Here is a 21,876-nt window from a genome sequence, read left to right on the forward strand (position 1 = left end):
GACCCTTGGCTGTGTGCCTTTTAAAACATAAATTATATTTAATATGGCATATACTTATGGTTTTACTTTACAAAATTATCCCTTTAAGCAATCAGACTTTCTCAGTCAAAATAACTAGATAGATTTTGAGATTATGACTGAAATTTAACTAGAAATTCTACATCTCCCTAGCTAAAAAGACAGTCAACAAAAGCTTGAAAATTATGATGCTAACAGTTCTGAAAACATTTAAGGACTTATTCTATTCTCACCCAAGAAAAAAAATTAACTGGAGAAAACAGAAACAACCCCCAAACTGTTTTAATGGTATTCCCCAAATTACCTAACTATCCACACTTTTCTAAATAGCACGATCCCCATAAGGTTGAAGAACAATTCACCTACATAAGCTCCCTTGGGCTAGACTCAATCCTCTTCCCTTTGCTGGGGCTGCATAAACCATGAAATTCCTAAGGCTTTCAAGTTCAGTACCTCTCCTGCAAGGGTTTGGTGGAAGGAGGAATGGTCCTTGCATTTACCTTTTGGTAAGGGAAGGGGAGAAAAAGGAGGAGGCAGAAAGTAACAGAGAGATCTCCTGACCAAGAAGGTAGAACATTACCACCCACCTAGACAATGACATTTTCCCACTCCCCAAACATTCAGTGAGATGATAGACTGGAAATAACCTAGAAATTAGGATTCTCACTTACACCATACACACAACTGTTATTAGCTTCCCAACTAAAAGAATTGGAACTTTACTCATCTATTTGGCAGTGGGAATACTCATTAAGATGAGTATGGATAACTATGACATTTTTATGAGTTAAGAAACTTCCCAAATTCTAAACAATCAAATTTCTATAAATAATTAGAAGAGTTGGTTTTTTATCTTAAAATTTGTAACATAAAAGGTGCCTGCTGGTAATAAAAGATTTGGTATAATAGAATTTTTTTAAAAAAACTATGTCTTATTAAGTAGCAAAAGGTTATTTTCAGAGTGTACAGATGTTCGACACCAGCCAGTTGACTATCATTCTCCCACAAGGATGCATGGGGTGGGGGTGTTCATCCTGTTTAACTGTATCCATATATTTTCAAATATATGATCTTACGACTAAAAAACCTTTCATCTGAACCAGATCAGCAAAAATTAAATTGATAAAACTATGGCTTCTTTAACACTTCCTTTTGGCTTTCATGAAAACCAGTTTATTTATTTTTTCCCTGAGACAGGATTTTGTTATGTTGCCCAGGCTGGTCTCAAACTCTTGGGCTCAAGGATCCTCCCTCCTCAAACTCCAAGTAGCTGGGACTATAGGCACCTGCCACATCACCCACCTTGAAGGTCAATTTATTAAAGGATGTGTTTTTATATTCCACAAAATATTTATACACTTATTTTTTGAACCCATATTTTTATAAATAAGTTTTTATATAGCAGTCAAATAAATGAACGTGTTAGGTTTGAACTACTTTGTCTTGAAACAACTAAACCAAAACTGAAAGACTGACAAAGAAGTAAAAAATTAATTTTTTTTACATGAATTTCTTGAGTATCAGGAGGGCTGTCAGAAATTGGAAGCTTTTCTTCTGGTAAGTCAACACTTTCTTTTAGTACACCAACTTCTACTTCGTGATCTTCTTTTAAGTTCAGCGCTACTTCCTGGTTAAGCCTGCGCTCAGAGACAACAGGACCTTCAGAGACAGTGAGCGAGGAGTTTCCACTATCACCAAGGACATCGGCCATAGCTGAAAGAAAAATGAGGGAATTTTTTTACATTTAAACTGAAAAATAAATCCACACACAATTAAGGAAGCAAACAGAAAGGAAAAGGCTACACTGCACTTGAATAGTATATTAATAAACTACCACAATGCCAGAAAGTCTACAACTTCTTAAACAATACACATCTTTCCACAGACATAAAACAGAAAAAGATAAATTTCACATTTAAAAATGATAACTGATAAATGATATCAGGAAACTTTTAATATGACGACCAACTGCTTCAAGGAAGTTCAGGTGCTTGTTCCTCATCAAACTGAAACTGTATTCACCAGGTGACCACCAGACAACCAGCTATCCTTGTAGAGTAATCACAGAATTACATAAGGAACATACAACTAGGAAAAAGAAAGAATGAACCTCTATTGGCAGTAAAGCATTCAAATAGGTACAAATGTACTCTACTACTTTAAAATCCTTTAGTGTTTAACAACAAAACATCAATAAAAAAGCACAAAAATAAAAGATGAACTAGGAAAAAATATTTCTACACTTTCAATGGAAAATGGGGCTGTTATCCCTAACATGTGGTTACTAATAAAACAAAATGAAAAACGTTTTCCTGTTTGGCAAAAAGAGGACGACAAAAAAACACTTTACAGGCTTCTCATCCAATACATAGAAGTAGTATACAAACTTTATTGGATACAACAATAAAATATTAAAAATCTGGCTGGGCACGGTGGCTCACGCCTGTAATCCCAGCACTTTGGGAGGCCAAGGCAGGTGGATCACGAGGTCAGGAGATCGAGACCACCCTGGCTAACACGGTGAAACCCTGTCTCCACTAAAAATACAAAAAATTAGCCAGGTGTGGTGGCGGGCACCTGTAGTCCCAGCTACTCGGGAGGCTGAGGCAGGAGAATGGCGTGAACCTGGGAGGCGGAGCTTGCAGTGAGCCGAGATTGCGCCACTGCACTCCAGCCTGGGCAACAGAGCAAGACTCTGTTTCAAAAAAAAAAAAAAAATCTGTACATACTTCTGGACCCAACAAGTCCATGGTTAGGAATCTACCCAAAAGAAATACTGACACAAAATGTAATGTGCAAAGACACAAGAATATTCACTGCAGAAACAGCAAAACAAACCCCAAAATGGTGATTGGCCCAAATGTTCAGCAATAAGCAATTAGTTAAGCACGTAACATCTACACTACAGAACACTGTTAGAACTGTTAAAAAGAACAGGATTAATCTATATTCCTGACAGAAAAATGTCTTAAATATATTACATGAGAAAAGAAAGCTGCTTTTTTGATAATGATCATTTCTAACAGCTAACATTTACTAAACTTCAGGTACCAAGCACTACACGAAACACTTTACATGCAAGTGGCTTAATCCTGACAACTCTAGGAAATGGGTCTTATTAATATTCCCATTTAAAGCTATTAATATTTTACCAACCAAAAAAATAGAGGCATAGCCCTTAAGTGCAGAACTGGGTTAGGAACCCAAACATTCAGGTTCAGCCCCCTGCACTCTTTAGGCACCATCTTGTTTCCTCTTTTAACATATCGGGGGAAATGGGCACAGAAAACAAAAATTCAGTAAAGACACTTTAAATTGTTAATTATGGACCCCTAAAACGGGTGATCGGCTTTTTACTTTACCTGTTAGACAATTCTCTCTGGATTATTCTGTAATCATGTATTACCTTAATCATGGGACAAAAACTAGTCTGCTGAAGCTTACCCTACACCCCATTCATAATGTACCAGGAACAAAGGCATAACAGTTGAGAGCATGGGCTCTAGAGTCCGATAACAACTATGTCATAGTATAGTGCTGTGAGGATTAAATGAGTTAATAGACACAAGATGATCAGACCAATTCTGGGCATAGACATTCAAGGTGTCTGCTTCCCCTGAATCTAACTCTAAGCTCCTTAAGAAAATCCTATCTTCCTCATCTCTGTATAGCCAGGGCCTAACTGAGAATAGGCCTTCACAAAAATGCTCATTGGATTAAAAAAAAAAATTCGATATATTTGTTAATTTCCCTGGAGTATATTCAGTCATTTGTGATTATTTTCTAATAATGAAAAGTCAACCTTGGCCTTAAGTTATCACCAACACAAAATAAAAACTCTTCTGAGTCCAAGAAGATCAAACAGCAGGGATGCATTTGGCTGTGGACTAGTAATTTAAGACTTTGAATATTAGAGCCACAGAATGCCTTACAAGCAACCCGCTGTCCGACAGCTTATACATCTCCTTAGAATACTTCTATGCCAGGAAAGCTGACCAGAGAGAGGAATAACTGAGGAGAAAAAATCTGAATAACAGAATAGATTATTTTGTTCTAAAAACAGAAAACTCTTCACTCAAAACACAAAAATGGAATAATCCTAAAGTCAAAATAATACATACATTTATTGTCATTTGCTCTAATTGCAGAGGTGTAGGTTTCAACAGATGTGAATCCTTCGTCCAACACTGGTACCTTGGACTTCTGGGTGAAGATTTTCCTTTAGAAAAAGAAATATATACCTTAGTGTGTAAGAAAATCCCATCTGCTTTAACCTGCTTTGGTCCTACCACCTAACCTGTCATTTTGGTGATGTAAACTGAGGTTCAGAGAATTCAGTACAACTCAAGCTCATTCTGAACAATAATACAAAATTTAAAAGTGAATTCAGAAACAATGCTGTACTTGTTTTACCCATTTTCTAATGTTTTACTCTTTTGGCAACAATGGCATGGCCTTAAAGTAGAAATGAAATGATTTTAAAATGCCTGTCAGTATACATTATATTTAAGCCAATTTTTAATAATCTGTGGCCACAGTCTTCAAATAAGTCTGTCAAGTATTCTGGAATATTTTCTATGAACTCAGTAGAGGCAAGGTTCAATATTTTAATGCTACCTGGAAGAAGTATGACAAATGACTCAGAAGAAGAGACCAATGAAACCTGTATTAATCCATATGATGAAAACAAATCCTGGAATATGATGACAGTGTTCCTTTAATATTCTAATGACCTTTCTCAAAACCCAACTAAAGCATGCTAATTTAAAAAATTAGGACAAATGGTATGTGAAAGTAAATTCAAGAAAAAGGTATTTGAAACATTTATAGATTTTACAATAAAAGTAACAGTGATACATCACCACAAAATATCAAATAAGCTTGTATTTTAAAAGGAACTAGTTAGCCAAGATAGTGAATATGCACCTGGGTTCTCACTGGTAACTCTCATGTGATTCCTCCTCGTGCGACTGCTCTTTGCTTTGCAATTATCCATCAAAGCCATTGCAAAAAATACCATTAGTTTTCATTACAACGAAAAAATAATTCAGATAATCCTTTCATATTGGCTTCTACTTTTTCCATGCAGGCCTGGCAAAGATTCCAGCTAATCTAGATTTCTCTTCTCAGGCGTAAAGCATGTGATTTAGTTCAAGGTACAAGGGGTGACTATTATGATACTGAATTGTGTTAAGTGGTCTGGTAAGTCCCTTTCATTATGTATAAAGTAACGAACCATTTATAATGTTGTAGGTTATATTTTGTGTCGGTTAATTTTACTGAATCACCCTTACTACTACTTGATAATTGAAGCTGTCCCTTTTTTGTATCCTCTACAACGGTGTTATTCAAAAGTACGGACATGCAATCTGTGTCAGTCTTGCAATGAGACAAGGAGCTCTTGCCAGAAGGTGAATCAACTGTTTCACTAATCATACTGATTAGTACAGCTGACTTTCTGTAAAGGAGGCAGTGCACTGATTTATATTCCAAGGCAAGCTGTTTATCTTGTTGCAGAACATAAACTGATACTCTCACCAATCTGCTTGACCACACTTTGAATATGTCATCTAGTAAAGTGTCAATGAAAATTATTTGGGAGTATGTTTCAAATGGTCGTTAAAAAACACAAACTTAGAGTCATGTATTGAACAAATGGAAGGAAATAAAACTGTCATCTCCCCTGTGCTCTACTATGTCTACCTATGAAAGTCTTGTGCCTGATCATCCTGAAACCACTGGAAAGCAGAGGGCATGGAGGTATGCACAGCTGTGAGCGAAATCTTGGTCTTCCACAAAAACAGAATCACCAGAGTTCTGCCTCAATTTATCGTGTCTCTGTATATTTCCGAAACTTCACAGTAACTACTAAATGACATATAACTGTACAACTAAACTTTTTTTTAAAACAGCCAACATTACCAAAATGGAGATGTTAAAGATCTAAGTGAAATCTAACACGCACAGAATATTTTACTTCTGGTTCACAATTTAATTAAACTTCTTTTAAAAAGTATTTGAATTTCTCTCCATTAACTTACCCTGCATAGACTGATGGTGCACAAAGAGAAGCTTCAGTGCCTTGAATGGGTCTTAAGTGATTCAATTCTGAAAATGCCTCTGCTGCAACTAAGAGATCTTTTGTTTCTGCATCTTCTAAATTGCCTATAAGTCATACAAATAAGAATATTATTTATGCTAAATATTTAGTGGTTGCTGATAGTCTTGCATTATTACTTTTAAAAAAGTTGTTGGGTCTGCTTTTTCGTTCTTTTAGGTTTGCTGCTGTGTTATCAGACTGCTAACACTTTTTTTTTTTTGGGAAGGAGTCTTGCTCTGTCGCCCAGACTGGAGTGCAGTGGCGCTATCTTGGCTCACTGCAAGCTCTGCCTCCCAGGTTCACGCCATTCTCCTGCCTCAGCCCCCCGAGTAGCTGGGACTACAGGCGCCCGCCACCATGCCCTGCTAATTTTTTGTATTTTTAGTAGAGACGGGGTTTCACTGTTTTAGCCAGGATGGTCTCGATCTCCTGACCTCATGATCCACCCACCTGGGCCTCCTGAGGTGCTGGGATTACAGGTGTGAGCCACCGCACCCAGCCAACACTTTCTTCTTCTTATTCTCTGAACCTAGCTCAAGAGCCCCCCTTAACCTCTCGCTTTCCACTTTTTGCTGAACAGGCACTAATGCAACTGTTTTATATATATTAACTCACTTAATCCTCAACATCCAAAAAAAGTAGGTAAGAAAACTGAAGCCTAAGGTTATACTGCCTATCCCAGCTCATGAAGTGTACTAAGTAGCTGAGCTAGGGTTCAAATCTAGCTTGCTTCACTATAGAGTTTGTGTTGTATGAAACCCCACCTACCACAAACACAATACAGATTTCTGGCCAGGCGCGGAGGCTCACGCCTGTAATCCCAGCACTTTGGGAGGCTGAGGCAGGCAGATCACGAGGTCAGGAGTACGAGACCAGCCTGGCCAACATGGTGAAACCCTGCCTCTACTAATAATACAAAAATTGGCTGGGTGTGGTGGCACATGACTGTAACCCCAGCTACTCGGGAGGCTGAGGCAGGAGAATCACTGGAACCTGGGAGGCAGAGGTTGCGGTGAGCTGAGGTCACGCCATTGCACTCCAGCCAGGACAACAAGAGCGAAACTCTGTCTCAAAAAAAAAAAAAATAAAAAATAAATACAGATTTCTATTTGAGACTGCCTAATATTGTAAGAATAATCAGTGAAGATAATGCTATGAACATTCTTTTAATAGCTACCATTTAAACATGTTAGTAGAACAAGGCACATCAAAAGAGCAATGTAGGCCAGGAACAGTGGCGCATGCCTGTAATCCAGCTACTTGGGAGGCTGAGTCAAGAGAAGAGGTTGCAGTGAGCTGAAATAGCCCCACTGTACTCCATCCAGCCTGGGCGACAGAGCAAGACTCTGTCTCAAATAAGTAAGGCAGTGTAAATTTCTAGACATATGCTATTTATGGGCATGGTCCTAAAGTTCTTAGAGCAATTAATAATGCCCACGCTTACTAAGTAAAGATATCATAGTCCAAACTTCAGTGGACTCTCATCTTAAACTACTTAAGACGCAGATTTTTATGTAAGTATGTAGTTTTACAGCTTTAGGGTTAGGAGTTACCTTTAAATAACCTTGTTAAAACTGTGTGTAGGGTAAGAAACATACAAACAGGCTCAGTTTTCTGACCCACCAATTCTAGGTGAAGTCTCTCCCCTTTACTAGTGTTCCCCTGGCCCTCTTGTTAACCAAACTGGATTCTAAGTGTTTGTCAATATAGTCCACCATGCTCTCTGTGACATGGGAGCAGGTGCCATTTCTACTTGACTCACTGTTTGATCTTCAACACCTAGAATAAACACAGTAGGAGCTAACAGGAATACATACATTAGGAACTCAAAACATTTTTTTTTTTCTTCAGACGGAGTCTCGCTCTGTCACCCAGGCTGGAGTGCAGTGGCGCGATCTCGGCTCACTGCTAGCTCCGCCTCCCGGGTTCACGCCATTCTCCTGCCTCAGCCTCTCCGAGTAGCTGGAACTACAGGTGCCCGCCATCACGCCCGGCTAATTTTTTTTTTGTATTTTTAGTAGAGACGGGGTTTCACCGTGGTCTCGATCTCCCGACCTCGTGATCCACCCGCCTCGGCCTCCCAAAGTGCTGGGATTACAAGCGTGAGACACTGCGCCTGGCCTCAAAACATTTTTTGAACAGTAAAATAATATGGAGATAATAAATTCATGAGCCACTGAACTAGTTTTTGTTTTTTTTTTTTGAGACAGGGTCTCATTCTGTTGCCTGGGCTGGGGTGCAGTGGCGCAATCACAGCTCACTGCATCCTCAACCTCGACCTCCTGGGTCCACGCGATCCTCCCCTCTCAGTGTCCTGAGTAGCTAGGACTACAAGTGCATGCTACCACGCTCAGCTAATTTTTTTTATTTTTTGTAGAGATGGGGTCTCCCTATGTTGTCTAGGCTGGTCTTGAACTCCTGGGCTCCCAAAGTGCTGGTATTACAGCGTGAGCCACTGTACCCAGCCTGAACATTTATTTTCATTGTCCAGTGATTATTTTGGAGGTGAGGACAGAGAGTAGAATGAAATTCCTGATTTCTGAGAATTCTAGAAACTTAACACTGGTGGGTAAGTTAAAAATTGCAATAATTTGGCAGGCTGCGGTGGCTCACGCCTGTAATCCCAGCACTTTGGGAGGCCAAGGCAGGCAGATCACAAGGTCAGGAGTTCGAGACCAGCCTGGCCAATATGGTGAAACCCCATCTCAAATAAAAAATTGCAATAATTTGTTCTGTAAAGTTATTTCTCATAGCTACTGGAAGGACTTTCAAGTCAGACTATGGCATCTTACATTTCCTTCCTTAAATGTTACTATTCTTTTCTAAATTTCATGCCCAAATAAAAAATGTAACACATTAAGTTCTCTGAAATCTTGTACCTACTCATGAAACAATGTAAGCCACACTTTCTAAGCTGAAAGAGTAAGATCTGTGCATTATGTCTAGGAAGTAGTATACTGTGAGCATATAATATTTAACTCTCATGCTTTCTTTTTGAGATAGGGTCTTGCTCTGTCATGCAGGCTAAAGTACAGTGGTGCAATCATGACTCACTGAGGTTTCAAACTTCTGAACACTCCCACCATGCCTGGCTAATTTTTAAATTTTTATTTTGTAAAGACAGGGCCTCGCTATGTTGACCAGGCTGGTCTTGAACTCCTGGGCTAAGCAATCCTCCAGCCTCAGCCTCCCAAAGTGCTGAGATTAACTAGTATGAGCCACAGTGCCTGGCTATGATGCTTTTCTTATGGTGGAAAAAATTCTATTATAAACTTTACTGAGGGACATTAATAACAATTTTGAGTGTTCAGAAATGAGTTCTTACCCATTTGTTTCTGCAGGTCTGAAGGAGTTACTTCTGATGCAAATACATCTTTATCTCCATCCTTTTCAGTTTGTTCAGTTACATTAGTAGTTAGTGCAGTGGAAGAACTTTTGGGCTTAGAGGCCGTGAAAACAGTCTCTTCAAGGTCTTCCGGTGACGGTGCATCCTGATACTCTAAGGTGGTCTCATCGGATGTGATTGAAACACTGCTGTTTCCTTTGCTCACATCCAGTTTCTCTAAACTTTGTGACCCCACATCCATTTCTTGATGCTCCTTTTCAGGGCTGTTCAGGAAAAAAGATGTGGTCCTATCTTTGCTCTTCAGCCATTCAGTTTCCGCTGGAACTGCATATTTTTTAGGTGTAAATACTTCTAATTTGCTATCATCTGCAGCCTGTAAAGTAAGATTTTGAAAAGAAAAAAATTAGTAAATATCACAGTTAAGTCTAGTCCTAAGCTACCCATCCCAATCATACCCACACTTTCTTTTATTCTAAATCCATTCTCTTCTAGTACCCAAAAGTTAATGGTGGCTAATGTTTCCCTAATTGGTAATATACCAGTATTTTCAGAAGACTAAAACACAGAACAGGCTAGATGACCAATAATCACTGAAAGGGTCCTATTGACCTACAGTGGACCTAAAGACACGCCCTCAAAAATGTACAACTAGTTAGAAACAACACAATATAAGGTAAAAACAAACATAAAAGAAGGACTACAAATTAGGAGGTTTGAATCCTACTCCCAATTCTACCACCATATATCTAGTTGACTACAGCCAACTTACTTGGTGCTTCCAAGTCCTATTTATCTGTAAGATGATGGGTTTGGCTTAGCCAATGGCCCTAGTGTTTCTTTCAGAACTAACCTTTTCTTATTTCATTACTGGCTACAAGGTTATATGCAAAAATCTATAGTGGTATTTAAAAACTTGATTTATCTAACTTTTTACTTGTCAGAGCTAATATATTCTTATTAAAAAATGTCTTTTCTCCCAATTATTATCAAACTTACCCCAGGAATCCATTTTGGGTTGACATCTTCTTCCACAAATGAAATTCTAGTTTCTTTAAGTCGTTGAGGAGACCTTCCAGGTGATGGAGAGGGAGATGCTAAAGGTGTTGATCGAAGAGTAGACCTCAGGATGGACTGAGGAGTGAACTCAGAAAATCCAGAAGTAGTAACTGACATAGCCAAACTTTTAGCTTTCTATAGTAAAGAGCAAATGGAATTACACCATTAAAAGTGCTTATAGGCCGGGCGCAGTGACTCACGCCTGTAATCCCTGTACTTTGGGAGGCCGAGGCGGGCGGATCACGAGGTCGGGAGATCGAGACCATCCTGGCTAACACGGTGAAACCCAGTATCTACTAAAAATACAAAAAATTAGCCGGGCGTGGTGGCGGGCACCTGTAGTCCCAGCTACTTGGGAGGCTGAGGTAGGAGAATGGCATGAACCCATTAGGCGGAGCTTGCAGTGAGCTGAGATTGCGCCACTGCACTCCAGCCTGGGCGACAGACAGAGCAAGACTCCGTCTCAAATAAAAAAAGTGCTTATATAAAAACAGACGGGGTCTGAGTCACAATAGTGGTTATTTTCTCATCTCCAATAAACATATCAACAGAAATATTTATTCCAGATTTCTGCAAAGAAAATACAAAATTCTTCCAGAGCTTTTTATACGTAAATCTACGAAACATAAAACTGCATCCATCTTTCTAAAAGCATTATTTCCAACTTAAATTCAACTAAAAAATAAAGTGCCAATTAGTAAGATAAATTACTTAACATTATAAAATTATACAAATCTAATTACAGAAAACTACAGTAAGACTGTAGTATGTTTCAGAAAAAAAATTTCATCACACAAATCCAATAATAACCAAATTATGTATCAGAATCCTCTGAAGATTTAGTATAATGAATACAAATAATCTGAAATTAGCATGTAAATTTATTTAGTAGAGATAATTCCTTCACTTGGCCTCTAAAGGCCTAGTAAACAAATTATTGAATCCCATTAGATTATAATAAATTCTGTTAGACATGTTACAAGATCGTAACAATTCTTTTTTCTAGACTATTCTGGCAGCAGGTATAAAATTACTCCAATTTCATTTCATTTGAACCTAGCTGTAGAGAATACAAAGTGTGATTTATTTTTGACAAATGAAAAAAATACTATAATGAATATTAAATTATTGAAACCTAATCTTTTCAACTTATTTTAATAAGTATTTTAGGAAGAACACTCATTTAGGTACCTTTATTCAACTTGAAAAATAAGGATTCCCTAGCTTCACTATAAATGCTGAATATCCAAACAGAGAACCGAGGGACAACGGGGAGGGGTGAGGGAGAAATAAAGCTTCTGGGTTTCAATCCAGAACATTAGTCAAGGGGCTAGGGAGACAGTATGTTTAAAAAAAAAAAAAAAAAAAAAAAAAAAAAAAAAAAAAACTTTAAAAAGACCACCACTAGCAGATATCACGAGTGCTGTGATTTCTCAGCTAATAACTTATGAGATGGGAAAAGGCAGTTTAAAGAGGGATAAACCAAAGTAGGAAGGAGTAACAGTTTCGTCAAAGAATTTAAATAAATACAAATAAACCAAAGAACTAAATAGCATTTGATAGAAGAAATAACAGCATAATGATATCTGAAATGGAGCTTATGTAAAAATGAAATAAAAACAAACTTAAAAATCTGAAAGTATTACAAAGGACAAAGGCAAATTCACAACCACACAGAACCCTATATTACATTTAAGAAAATAATGTAATTGTTAACTTTAAGCAGGAAGGGATAAATTTAATCAGCTCGGTTTTTAGAAGATGTGAAAATATAAAGGGATGCTTAAAGCATTTCCCAGCACTCTCCAAACATATCAGTTATAAATTGCTTATTTTTCTCCTTGCTACTTGAAAAATAAGAGCCATCTAGTTTCATTGTGAATGCTAGATGCGTAAATACTAACCTTAACTACAAGAGGAGTTTCAAGCAAATGTAATTCTGAAGCCCTGGAGATGGCCTGAGGCGATCCTTTTAATTGCGAACTTGAGGGCAGTGAACAGGATACTAGGTACAAAGGAGATTTCATGGAGCTTTGCTGAATAAACTCCGAACACTGAGAAGGCCGGGGGACAGGCTGAACAACCAAATCTAGCAGTCTGTAATCAGAATGCGCATTTATTGAGTTATACTGAAAAACCAAAAGAATTTAGTATCCCATTTAATCAGACCTCTATATTCACTGGTAACTATGATAGCCACATGCAAATACAAATTCAGTCAAGTAAGTATATTAATGTAATCCAAAGTGCCACCGTGCACTCAAAAAGTCAGAAAATTATTCATAGCAAAACAGAATTAAGAACTGCACATAGCAACTGATTTTTAAAAAGAGTTTGTGTCGTTGTCCTTCCCTTTACCTACATTGACTGAGCTCTTACTACGTGCCTCGCATTTATTTTCAAATGAAGATGAACTGCCAATGATTTAAAATATTAAAGAAAACAGGACAAGGCTTCCCTGGCCATCCATTTACTAAAATTCATTAACATGCAAAATATCCATTCACCTACAGGTAATATATATATATATATATATAAAATGAATATTGGTTCATTTTGCCTTTATGGTTCTGATTACAATAAAGACTAGACTGACAACCCACCCCCACCACCACAACAAAAAGTTAATTTTTTCAAGTCAATGAGTTTGGTGACAAAGTACAACTTTAAGATTCTACTACAGGGTTTTCCGTAATGTCCTAGTCCCAATGATAACACTGATCCCACTGATTACTTGTACTGAGCATGTATAATCCAAATAAGTTTTAAAGCTTAATTTGCAGATAAATGTAAACTCAGAAGTCGAGTTTTCAGGTGATAATTTTTGGTGGACCATTTGCACAGGTCACTCTTTTCTCGATTTCCTAATAAACAGTCTATCTTATGGTTGTATTTCCTAGGGTAAAAACAATCCCTTTTTATTTCCCCCAAATGCCAACGTGGCTCACCTGAGAATAACCAGAAAAGTAGAGTATGCTTTGGAGCCCAGAAATAAAAACTTGTAGTTGCAGTACCTTCCTTGTCATTCTATCTATCAAATGAGAGTTTTGCTATTAGGAGCGGTAGACCAACGCAGGTGATAATGGGGAAATATTTAAATGTCTTCCCACTTGTTCTGTATCAAACACAACTTTCAGATTTCCACCAAATCAAGAATATCCAATCAGGCTGCTAGACATTTCTTTTCTTCTAGATTCTCTTTCTCTATCTCGTTTGCATTGAAATTCTGTACTTGGACTCAATCCAAACTTGGAAAACAAGTTTGCTCACTTTTATACTGAGCTATCCCAAAGGAACACTGTTAAATGTTTTGCATTGTGTTTACGTTTAAGGTACCTATTTATGAATGAATGCTTCTCAAAAGCAAGGACTGTGCAACAAAAGCAACCTACCAAGTCAAAGCAAAACTCCTGTATCATCAAGACTTAATAGTTTAAAATTAAAGGTTCTAAGAGAAATCTTTTTAAGGTATTTTCTAAATGAAATGTTAAATATTGCACTAGGTCTCAGGTCTTCAACCCTGAGACCAAATATTCTTTCAGAACTAAACTTTTCTGATTTCATTACTATCTGCAATGTTATTTTCAAAAATCTATAGTGGTATTTAAAAAATTGATTTATGTAACTTTTTACATGTTAGAGCTAATTTTTTTTTACCATAATCCATATAAAGAATGCATCCTATATCACATAAAAATAAAACATCAATTACATAAATTAGCACTTCAGCCTTACTATATGATGTACCCACGGATGTTATCTATTCTACTCTATTTCATTGCAAGATATACTGTCTACCCAGTAATGCAAACTCAGTATGAAAAACACAGAAGGTAAATATTCAAAACTCAACTGGCTCTCTTATATCTGAGTTAACGCTGGCTTAAAAAAATTCTCATAATACTTCTTTAAGGATCTGAGGCCATTAATCAAAGGTCTTTTAACCACTATTATTGCTCCCTGCAACCTCACAGCTATTAAATTACAAAAAGACCAGGGAAAGGGGACTTGCAGAAAAAAAATCCAAACTATTGGTAGAAAAAAAGAATGTCGGTAATAACAACTTTCATTTAAAATATCTTCTTTCCATTTAAAATACCGTCTTACCCGTCTTACCAGAGTAAATAAAGGGAAACAACCTAACTAAATGTAGTCCAAAAAAAGAAAAATCCTTTCAAGCTTTAAAATATATCCATTATTACACTCTATACTTCTGGCCTCAGTTGTTTGTATGACCTCATCTCAATTATCTTTTTCTTAGTATCAAAAATTCAGATAGTCTCGTAATGATTATCTACAATCATTATAAATACTTTAAACAACGTAATTTTGTCTTTGATAAAACAATCAAGAATTTCCAATGATCCTGGGCATATTAAGGACAAAGAATCAATACATGAAGAGACATACTCTGTTCTCTGTGGTACATAATTAGGAACACTTTTCAACTAACCAATGCTCATAAGTAAATACTTGCAATCACAATTTCATCTTGGATACAAAACTTCAACTTAACACCACAGGTAAGATGTAAACGTGCTGCATCGGAAGCAACATAAGACATTTTAGTAGGCACTGTTCAACAGAAGAAAGCTTCAATGAGCTACCCAAGATTAATTTGTAATTAAGTATAAAAACAACCTTCATTTAGAGGTCTACTAACAAGGAGATAACAAGGAAAGTAAGTTAATAGTTTGCTCATGAGACAAACTTCACTCCTGTCCACTAAGCAGTCTGAAATTATTAAACAAAAATTTTAAGTATACTACCTGATGTAAAATTTCCTAAAATTACTGCTGCCCAAAGTATAATAAAAAGCAAACATTAAAATATTCATTTAATAATTTAAAATAGTCTATAAAATGTTAAAGATAATTAAAAATTACAATTGTAACTATCATCTAACATTGTGTCTCTAAGAATGATTTAATAAACTCTTACCTAGAAATTTTTTGTGATGCTTTTGAAATTGGTGTTCCAAAAAATGCCTCAGGCAGCTCTGGAGCTGGGAGCGAATACACTATAGGAGACGGTTCTTCTATTTTAGAACTACGAAAATAAAAATGTAACTTCTGATGTATCACAAGGAGCACTGATAACAAGTGGATGAGATGGGAGAACAAAGGGTTTTCATTCTTTTTACTTTGTACAGTTCTGCACTGCTTACAAATAACAATGAACAGTTCACTTTCAAAGGTTTTTAAAAATTCTTCTCAGAAACATAGCCAACATAAAGTTTTTCTTTCTTACATACACTAATAAACTCAGGCAATGAGAGTGGATTGTTGATGAATGCTGTTGATGTCCAGTAAAGATTAACAAGCAGCATGACTATGAAACGTGTAAAAAAACATACCTATTGTAAGGTGTGGTGCTATTTATAGGTTCTTTGCTTGCCCAAACTTCTCCAATTTTAGATAACACATTGTTGATGAAAACAGATCTTGTCAACACAGTTCCTGTTACAACTTGCTTTGGAACGGCTGATAATGGTTTGGGTCTAGAAACTGTAAAATGAAGAATGTTGGAATTAACTGCATCTCTAACAAACAGGAATTTAATAAAAGCATATGAAAGAATGATTATACCCCCCCCACACACACATTACATGGTAATAGTAGCTAAAAATTTTAATATATATATTAATTAATATATATATTTATATATATATATATATATACACACACATATATATACACATATACTTTTTTTTCTTTTAGACCAGTCTTGCTGTGTCACTCAAGCTGGAGTGCAGTGGCGTGATCTCAGCTCACTGCACTCTCTGCCTCCTGGGTTCAAGCGATTCTCCTGCCTCAGCCTCCCAAGTAGCTGGGATTACTGTCATGACCACCAAGCCCGGCTAATTTTTTTTTTTTTTTTTTTTTTTTTTTGAGACTGAGTCTTGCTCTGTAGCCCAGGCTGGAGTGCAGTGGCACAATCTTGGCTCACTGCCAGCCTCTGCCTGCCAAACTCAAGCGATTTTCCTACCTCAGCCTCCCGAGTAGCTGGGACTACAGGAATGTGCCACCACGCCCTGCTAATTTTTGTATTTTTAAGTAAAGGGTTTCACCATGTTGGCCAGGCTGTCTTGAACTCCTGACCTCAGGTGATCCACCCGCCTTGGCCTCCCAAAGTGCTGGGATTACAGGCGCGAGCCACTGCGCCTGGCAATTTTTGTATTTTTAGTAGAGACAGGGTTTCACCACGTTGGCCAGGCTGGTCTCAAACTCCGGACCTCAAGTGATCCTCCCTCCTCGGCCTCTCAAAGTGCTGGGATTACAGGTGTGAGCCACTGGCCTGGCCTACATTTTGTTTCATTATAGCTATGCAGGATTTAAGAAGTTGGGCTTTTGGTAAGTGGTAAAAAAAAAAAAAAAAAAAAGTTATTCTTTGTGTTTTCTAGAAGTTGGACATGTGCCTTCAACTGAAATAGGAGTTCTTTCATTATGCATACACTAGTAAATAAACAGTCAAATCTTCTAAGAAAGCCTTACATTTCTTGGGTTACAGAGCAGCCAATAAAAAAGTACCATGTGATGAATGAGTACAGGTCTACCTCATTTTGTTGTGCTTTGCTTTATTGTGTGTTTTTTTTTTTTTTTTTTTTTTGAGACGGAGTCTCGCTCTGTCGCCCAGGTTGGAGTGCAGTGGCATGATCCTGGCTCACTGCAAGTTCTGCCTCCCGGGTTCATGCCATTCTCCTGCCTCAGCCTCCTGAGTAGCTGGGACTACAGGCACCCACCACCATGCCTGGCTAACTTTTTGTATTTTTTAGTAGAGACGGGGTTTCACCATGTTAGCCAGGATGGTCTCGATCTCCTGACCTTGTGATCCGCCCACCTTGGCCTCCCAAAGTGCTGGGATTACAGGCGTGAGCCAATGCACCTGGCCGTGTGTTTTGTTTTTTTAAACAAATTGAAGGTCTGTGGCAACCCTGTGTCCAGCAAGTCTACTGGCACCATTTTTCAACAGCATGTACTTACTCCACTGACTAGCTGTTCCCCCATGACTCTCCCTTTCCCCGAGGACCTCCCTTATTCCTTGAGACTGACAATATCCAAAGCCAACTAATAACCCTACAAAGACCTCAAGTGTTCATGTGAAAGGAAGAGTCACATGTCTATGACTTTAAATCAAAAGCTAGACCTCTTATGCCAGTCAGCCAAGTTGTAAACGCAAAAAAAAACCTGAAGGAAATTAAAAGCGCTACTTCAGTGAACACATGGAGAAGTCAATGCCTGGCTTCGAAGGACAGGGTGACTCTGCTGTTAATGTAGTTGATGACTTTAAAGGCAATCACCATTCCAAAAATCCTAAGGCCCTTAAGAATGATGGGAAATCTACTATGCCTGTCCTCTATCAATGGAAAAAGCCTAGATGAAAACACATCTGTTGACAGCATGGTTTACCGAATATTTTAAGCCTATTGTTGAGAACTGCTCAGAAAAAAAAAAAAGCCTTTTCAAATATTACTGTTCACTGATAATGCCCCTGGTCACCCAGGAGCTCTGATGATGTACAGGGAGACGAATGCTGTTAGCAGGCATGAAAACACAACATCCATTCTGTAACCCTGGATCATAGTAATCTCGATTTTCAAGATATAATTTAGAAATACATTTCATAAAGCTATAGCTGTCACAGATAGTGATTCCTCTGAGAGATCCGAACAAAGTCCTTTGAAACCCTTCTGGAAAGGATTCACCATTCTAGATGCCATTCAGCACATTCATAATTCTTGGGAGGAGTCAAACTATGCACATTAAAAGGAGTTTGTAAGAAGGTGATTCCATCTTTCATGAATAACTTTGAGGGCTTCAAGACTTCAGTGGAGAAAACAACTGCAGATATGGGGGAAAGAGCAAGAGAACTAGAATGAGAAGCAGAGCCTAGGCCAGGCATGATGGCTCATGCCTGTAATCCCAGTACTTTTGGAGGCCAAGGTGGGAGGATCACTTGAGGCCATGAGTTTGAGAATAGCCTGGGCGACACACTGAGGCCCTCTCTACAAAAAATATCCAGGCATGGTGGCACACAATTGTAGTCTGAGCCACTTGGAAGGCTAAGGCAGGAGGATCACTTGAGCTCAGGAGGTCAAGGCTACAATGAGCTATGATCGTACCACTGTACTAGAGCGTCTGTGACAAAGACCTTGTCTCTTAAAAAAACAAAAACAGACTAAAGACGTGATGAATTGCTGTAATCTCACGATAAAACATGAATAAATGAGGAATTGCTTCTTACAGCTAGGCAAACAAGTGGTTTCTTGAGACAGAATCTACAGTGTTGAAATGATAAACTGTAAATGGAGGGTCTCCAGGGATTATAGGAATTTTACATTTAAAAGAGAAAAGTATAATATGTAAGCAATATTTTAATTACTAGCTCCTCTACAGAGGAATCTAGTAAAAATACTGTACCCTAAACTTTCTAGCTAAAAGAGGGTATAAAACCTAAAAAAAAAAAAAAAAAGCCCTAGGCTATGTAATTTCTCAGGGACAGGGGTGTCCTTCCCAGGACAGGAAAATGGCTGTGTATCAAATACCTCCTCCTCAGAACCAAAAATTCTTGAAAATGGCCGGATTCTGTCATATGTAAATTCCCAATTCGGGTATTTTAACAAAGCCTTTTTATAAAAAGCTAAAAGAGCTGGAGTCAGACCCTTTTAAATAAGACAAACAATACAACTGAGCCTTCAAAAAACTAAAAACAACCAAGCAAACAGAAAGCGACTGCTGCTCCCACTGTAGCCTTGCTTAACTTGCTAAACCTTTTGACTTATCTGTCCCACAAAAGGCAGGGAACAGCTAGCTGGGGGAGCACTTACCCGAATGCTAGGACCACTGAAAAGGGTGGTGGCTCATTTTTCTAACCAACTTGACATGGCGGCTACCAAACGGTCCCCATGTCTTAGGACAGTGGTTACAACTTGCCTATTAATGAGAAAAGCTTAAAAACAAACCATGAGTCAGACATTAATGGTCTAGGTCCTCAGTTATCCAGAGTTCTAAAAACAGAGACACCATTCACTTCCTGATGGGAAGATGTTACAATAAAAAGTTAAATTAAGAGGCAGCCACATCAAGGTGTGCCAGATCCTTAACCCTGCCATGTTTCTTTCCACCTCCCAGGAACTGCTCCTACACAAATACTCAACCGCTACTGATAAAATGTATTCTAGTCAAAAGGACGTAAAAAACAAACCCTTGCAGAACTCTGAAGTTAACAAAGCCTTTCTTCGTAAATCAGAGTAACATCACAGAAAGGGGCCAAGAAAAACAAGGTATACAATGCTGTCCTCACTTGGAGTTAAAGAAGCTAACAGCCTACCTCTGTGAACCCTCACTAGATGAGCCTCATCTTCGGGACAGGCTAAGGCCATCATGTCTCCACAGACTCTAAGTATGCTTTCTCTGTAATCCATGCCTACAGTGCATTTTTTTTTGAGGCCTCCTGACTGCAGACAATAAGGAAGTTGATAATATTAAAAACATTACAGCTATTAGAGGCAGCAGTACAGTTACCTAAAAGGGTAGCAGTGGCCTACTGCCAGGGTCACAGAAAAATAAAAAATAAAAATTTGAGGTTATTAAAAATAATAACCTAAAGACACAGCTACTAAAAAGACAACACGAACATGTGAACTTTACAAACGACCCTGATCCCAGACACCCTACTCCACAACTCCCAGCCTCAGTGCTCACCTCAGGAATTAAAGCCAAATGGGAAGGGTATTTTCCACACTTAGATTCAGAAGGACGAACTATTAATGACAAAAAAAAAAAAAAAAAAAGAACCTAGATTCCCAAAAACCTAGGGTGGTCTCTAACTAAATATGGTCACAGATCATCACATTATGGTAAAAAACAAAACAAAACAAACCTTATGCAATTAGTTAATAAAGATACCTGATCTAAAAGATAAAACAGATCAAGGATCTAACAGGTGTCTCCAATTTGTACAACATACTACTCAGATCAGGCTCCCTTGTGACTCCACTAACCCAAGCTGCCCAGCTGGGGTGGCATGCCAGGAAAAGACTGACAAGAAGACTTTACAGTGATGCCCCGCACCCACAAATTTCAGGTACCTACTAGTGTAGACACCTTTACTGGCTAAATAAAAGGGATATACCCTTGTCACACACAAAAAGACAAATGAGGTGGTCAGAGCTTTACTCAAAGACATCATCTTGAGGTTTTGGCTTACTCCGACCAATCCAGAGTGACAACAGAACTGCCTTCATTTACAAAGTTACTCAGGGTGTGTCCTCTGCCTTGGAAATTGAGGAGGTTACACATAACTTAAGAAACCTCAGTCATCTAAAAAGGTCAAGCACAGTAATAAGACATAAGGGTCATGCTAGCCAAACTATGCCAGGAAACTCAAAAACCGACTAAAGTTCCTTCCCATTGCACTATCACGGGTGCTGAACGGGAACGGGACTTGGCCCTTTGCAATTACTATATAGAAGAGCTTGCTTGGCATGATAGAACCTTCGACGTGCGCTGCTGTTGAGACTGAGAGGGCAGTAAAACATGCTGCAGATTTTTAAAAATACAAACTCTTAAAATATGTGAAACCACAATCTTCTAGTTCCCACTGAGGTTAAGCTTCACCCATATTAACCTAGAGACTGGGTTCACCTTAGGACTCAAAAATCCAAATCACCTCCAGACCAGCTAAACTGTTTGGACCATGTATTATTAACCACTCACTCTTCTCCTAAGTTTCAGGGGCTCAGACACTAAAAACTATCATTCCTGAGTGAATCCTGCACCAGAGCCCTCAGGCTCTACTAGGTTCAACTTATTCCTATAAGCCAGTCTCTGATCTCAAGCTTCTCTTCCGGGGAAGGGACATTACATGTTGGGTAAGTGTGCCCTTGCCATGCTCTTGATATATTCAAACTTCCTCCCTCATAGAACTCTCTAAACTCATTATTCTTTTGTAAAAGAAAAAAATCTTAACCAGTGATAAATCACCATATAAAAAAATAAACTCTTTCTCCCTCTGCTGTTTAGTCCCTTTTATTACTGTGGCTGATGGTCTCTGGAAAGACAATTCACTAGTCAATTTCTCCTGCATCACAGCAAAGGGAAAGAATCTGTCCCAATACTAAATATACTAGAGACAATACACTAAGTCCATTTCTCTTGCATCACAGCAAAGGGAAAGAATCTGTCCTATATTGAATATACGATAGACACCCACAAGCCTAGCCTGTCCAAGCCATGCAATCTGTGGTGACCCCAAACTTCACTTTCACCCCACAAAACTGGAGCAAGCTCCCCTTTCCTGCAGTTATCCCCTCCACAAAAACGTTCCTTGTGTCACCTTGACTAACACATCTATA

The 21,876-nt window shown here is 38.2% G+C and overlaps 1 protein-coding gene across 5 annotated transcripts in view; it reads right to left on the bottom strand.

The window, feature by feature from the left end:
- The window catches only part of AHCTF1 (AT-hook containing transcription factor 1), a 254,423-nt gene that overhangs the window by 10,903 nt on the left and 221,644 nt on the right, over positions 1-21,876 (bottom strand). For 4 of the 5 annotated variants that reach the window (XM_058430671.1, XM_032137482.2, XM_058430669.1 and 1 more), the window contains 8 exons: positions 15,877-16,027; positions 15,462-15,569; positions 12,425-12,617; positions 10,461-10,655; positions 9,444-9,837; positions 6,060-6,183; positions 4,140-4,237; positions 1,523-1,731 (listed from right to left, as the gene is read on the bottom strand). In XM_058430671.1, the coding sequence (XP_058286654.1) occupies positions 1,523-1,731; positions 4,140-4,237; positions 6,060-6,183; positions 9,444-9,837; positions 10,461-10,655; positions 12,425-12,617; positions 15,462-15,569; positions 15,877-16,027 (1,472 nt within the window). Of the gene's footprint in view, positions 1-384; positions 519-1,522; positions 1,732-4,139; positions 4,238-6,059; positions 6,184-9,443; positions 9,838-10,460; positions 10,656-12,424; positions 12,618-15,461; positions 15,570-15,876; positions 16,028-21,876 lie in introns of all 5 variants that reach the window. The other variant, XR_009210793.1, reaches the window with a different exon arrangement.

The sequence above is a fragment of the Hylobates moloch genome, unplaced genomic scaffold (assembly GCF_009828535.3).
Source record: "Hylobates moloch isolate HMO894 unplaced genomic scaffold, HMol_V3 SCAFFOLD_18, whole genome shotgun sequence".
Classification (NCBI taxonomy): domain Eukaryota; kingdom Metazoa; phylum Chordata; class Mammalia; order Primates; family Hylobatidae; genus Hylobates; species Hylobates moloch.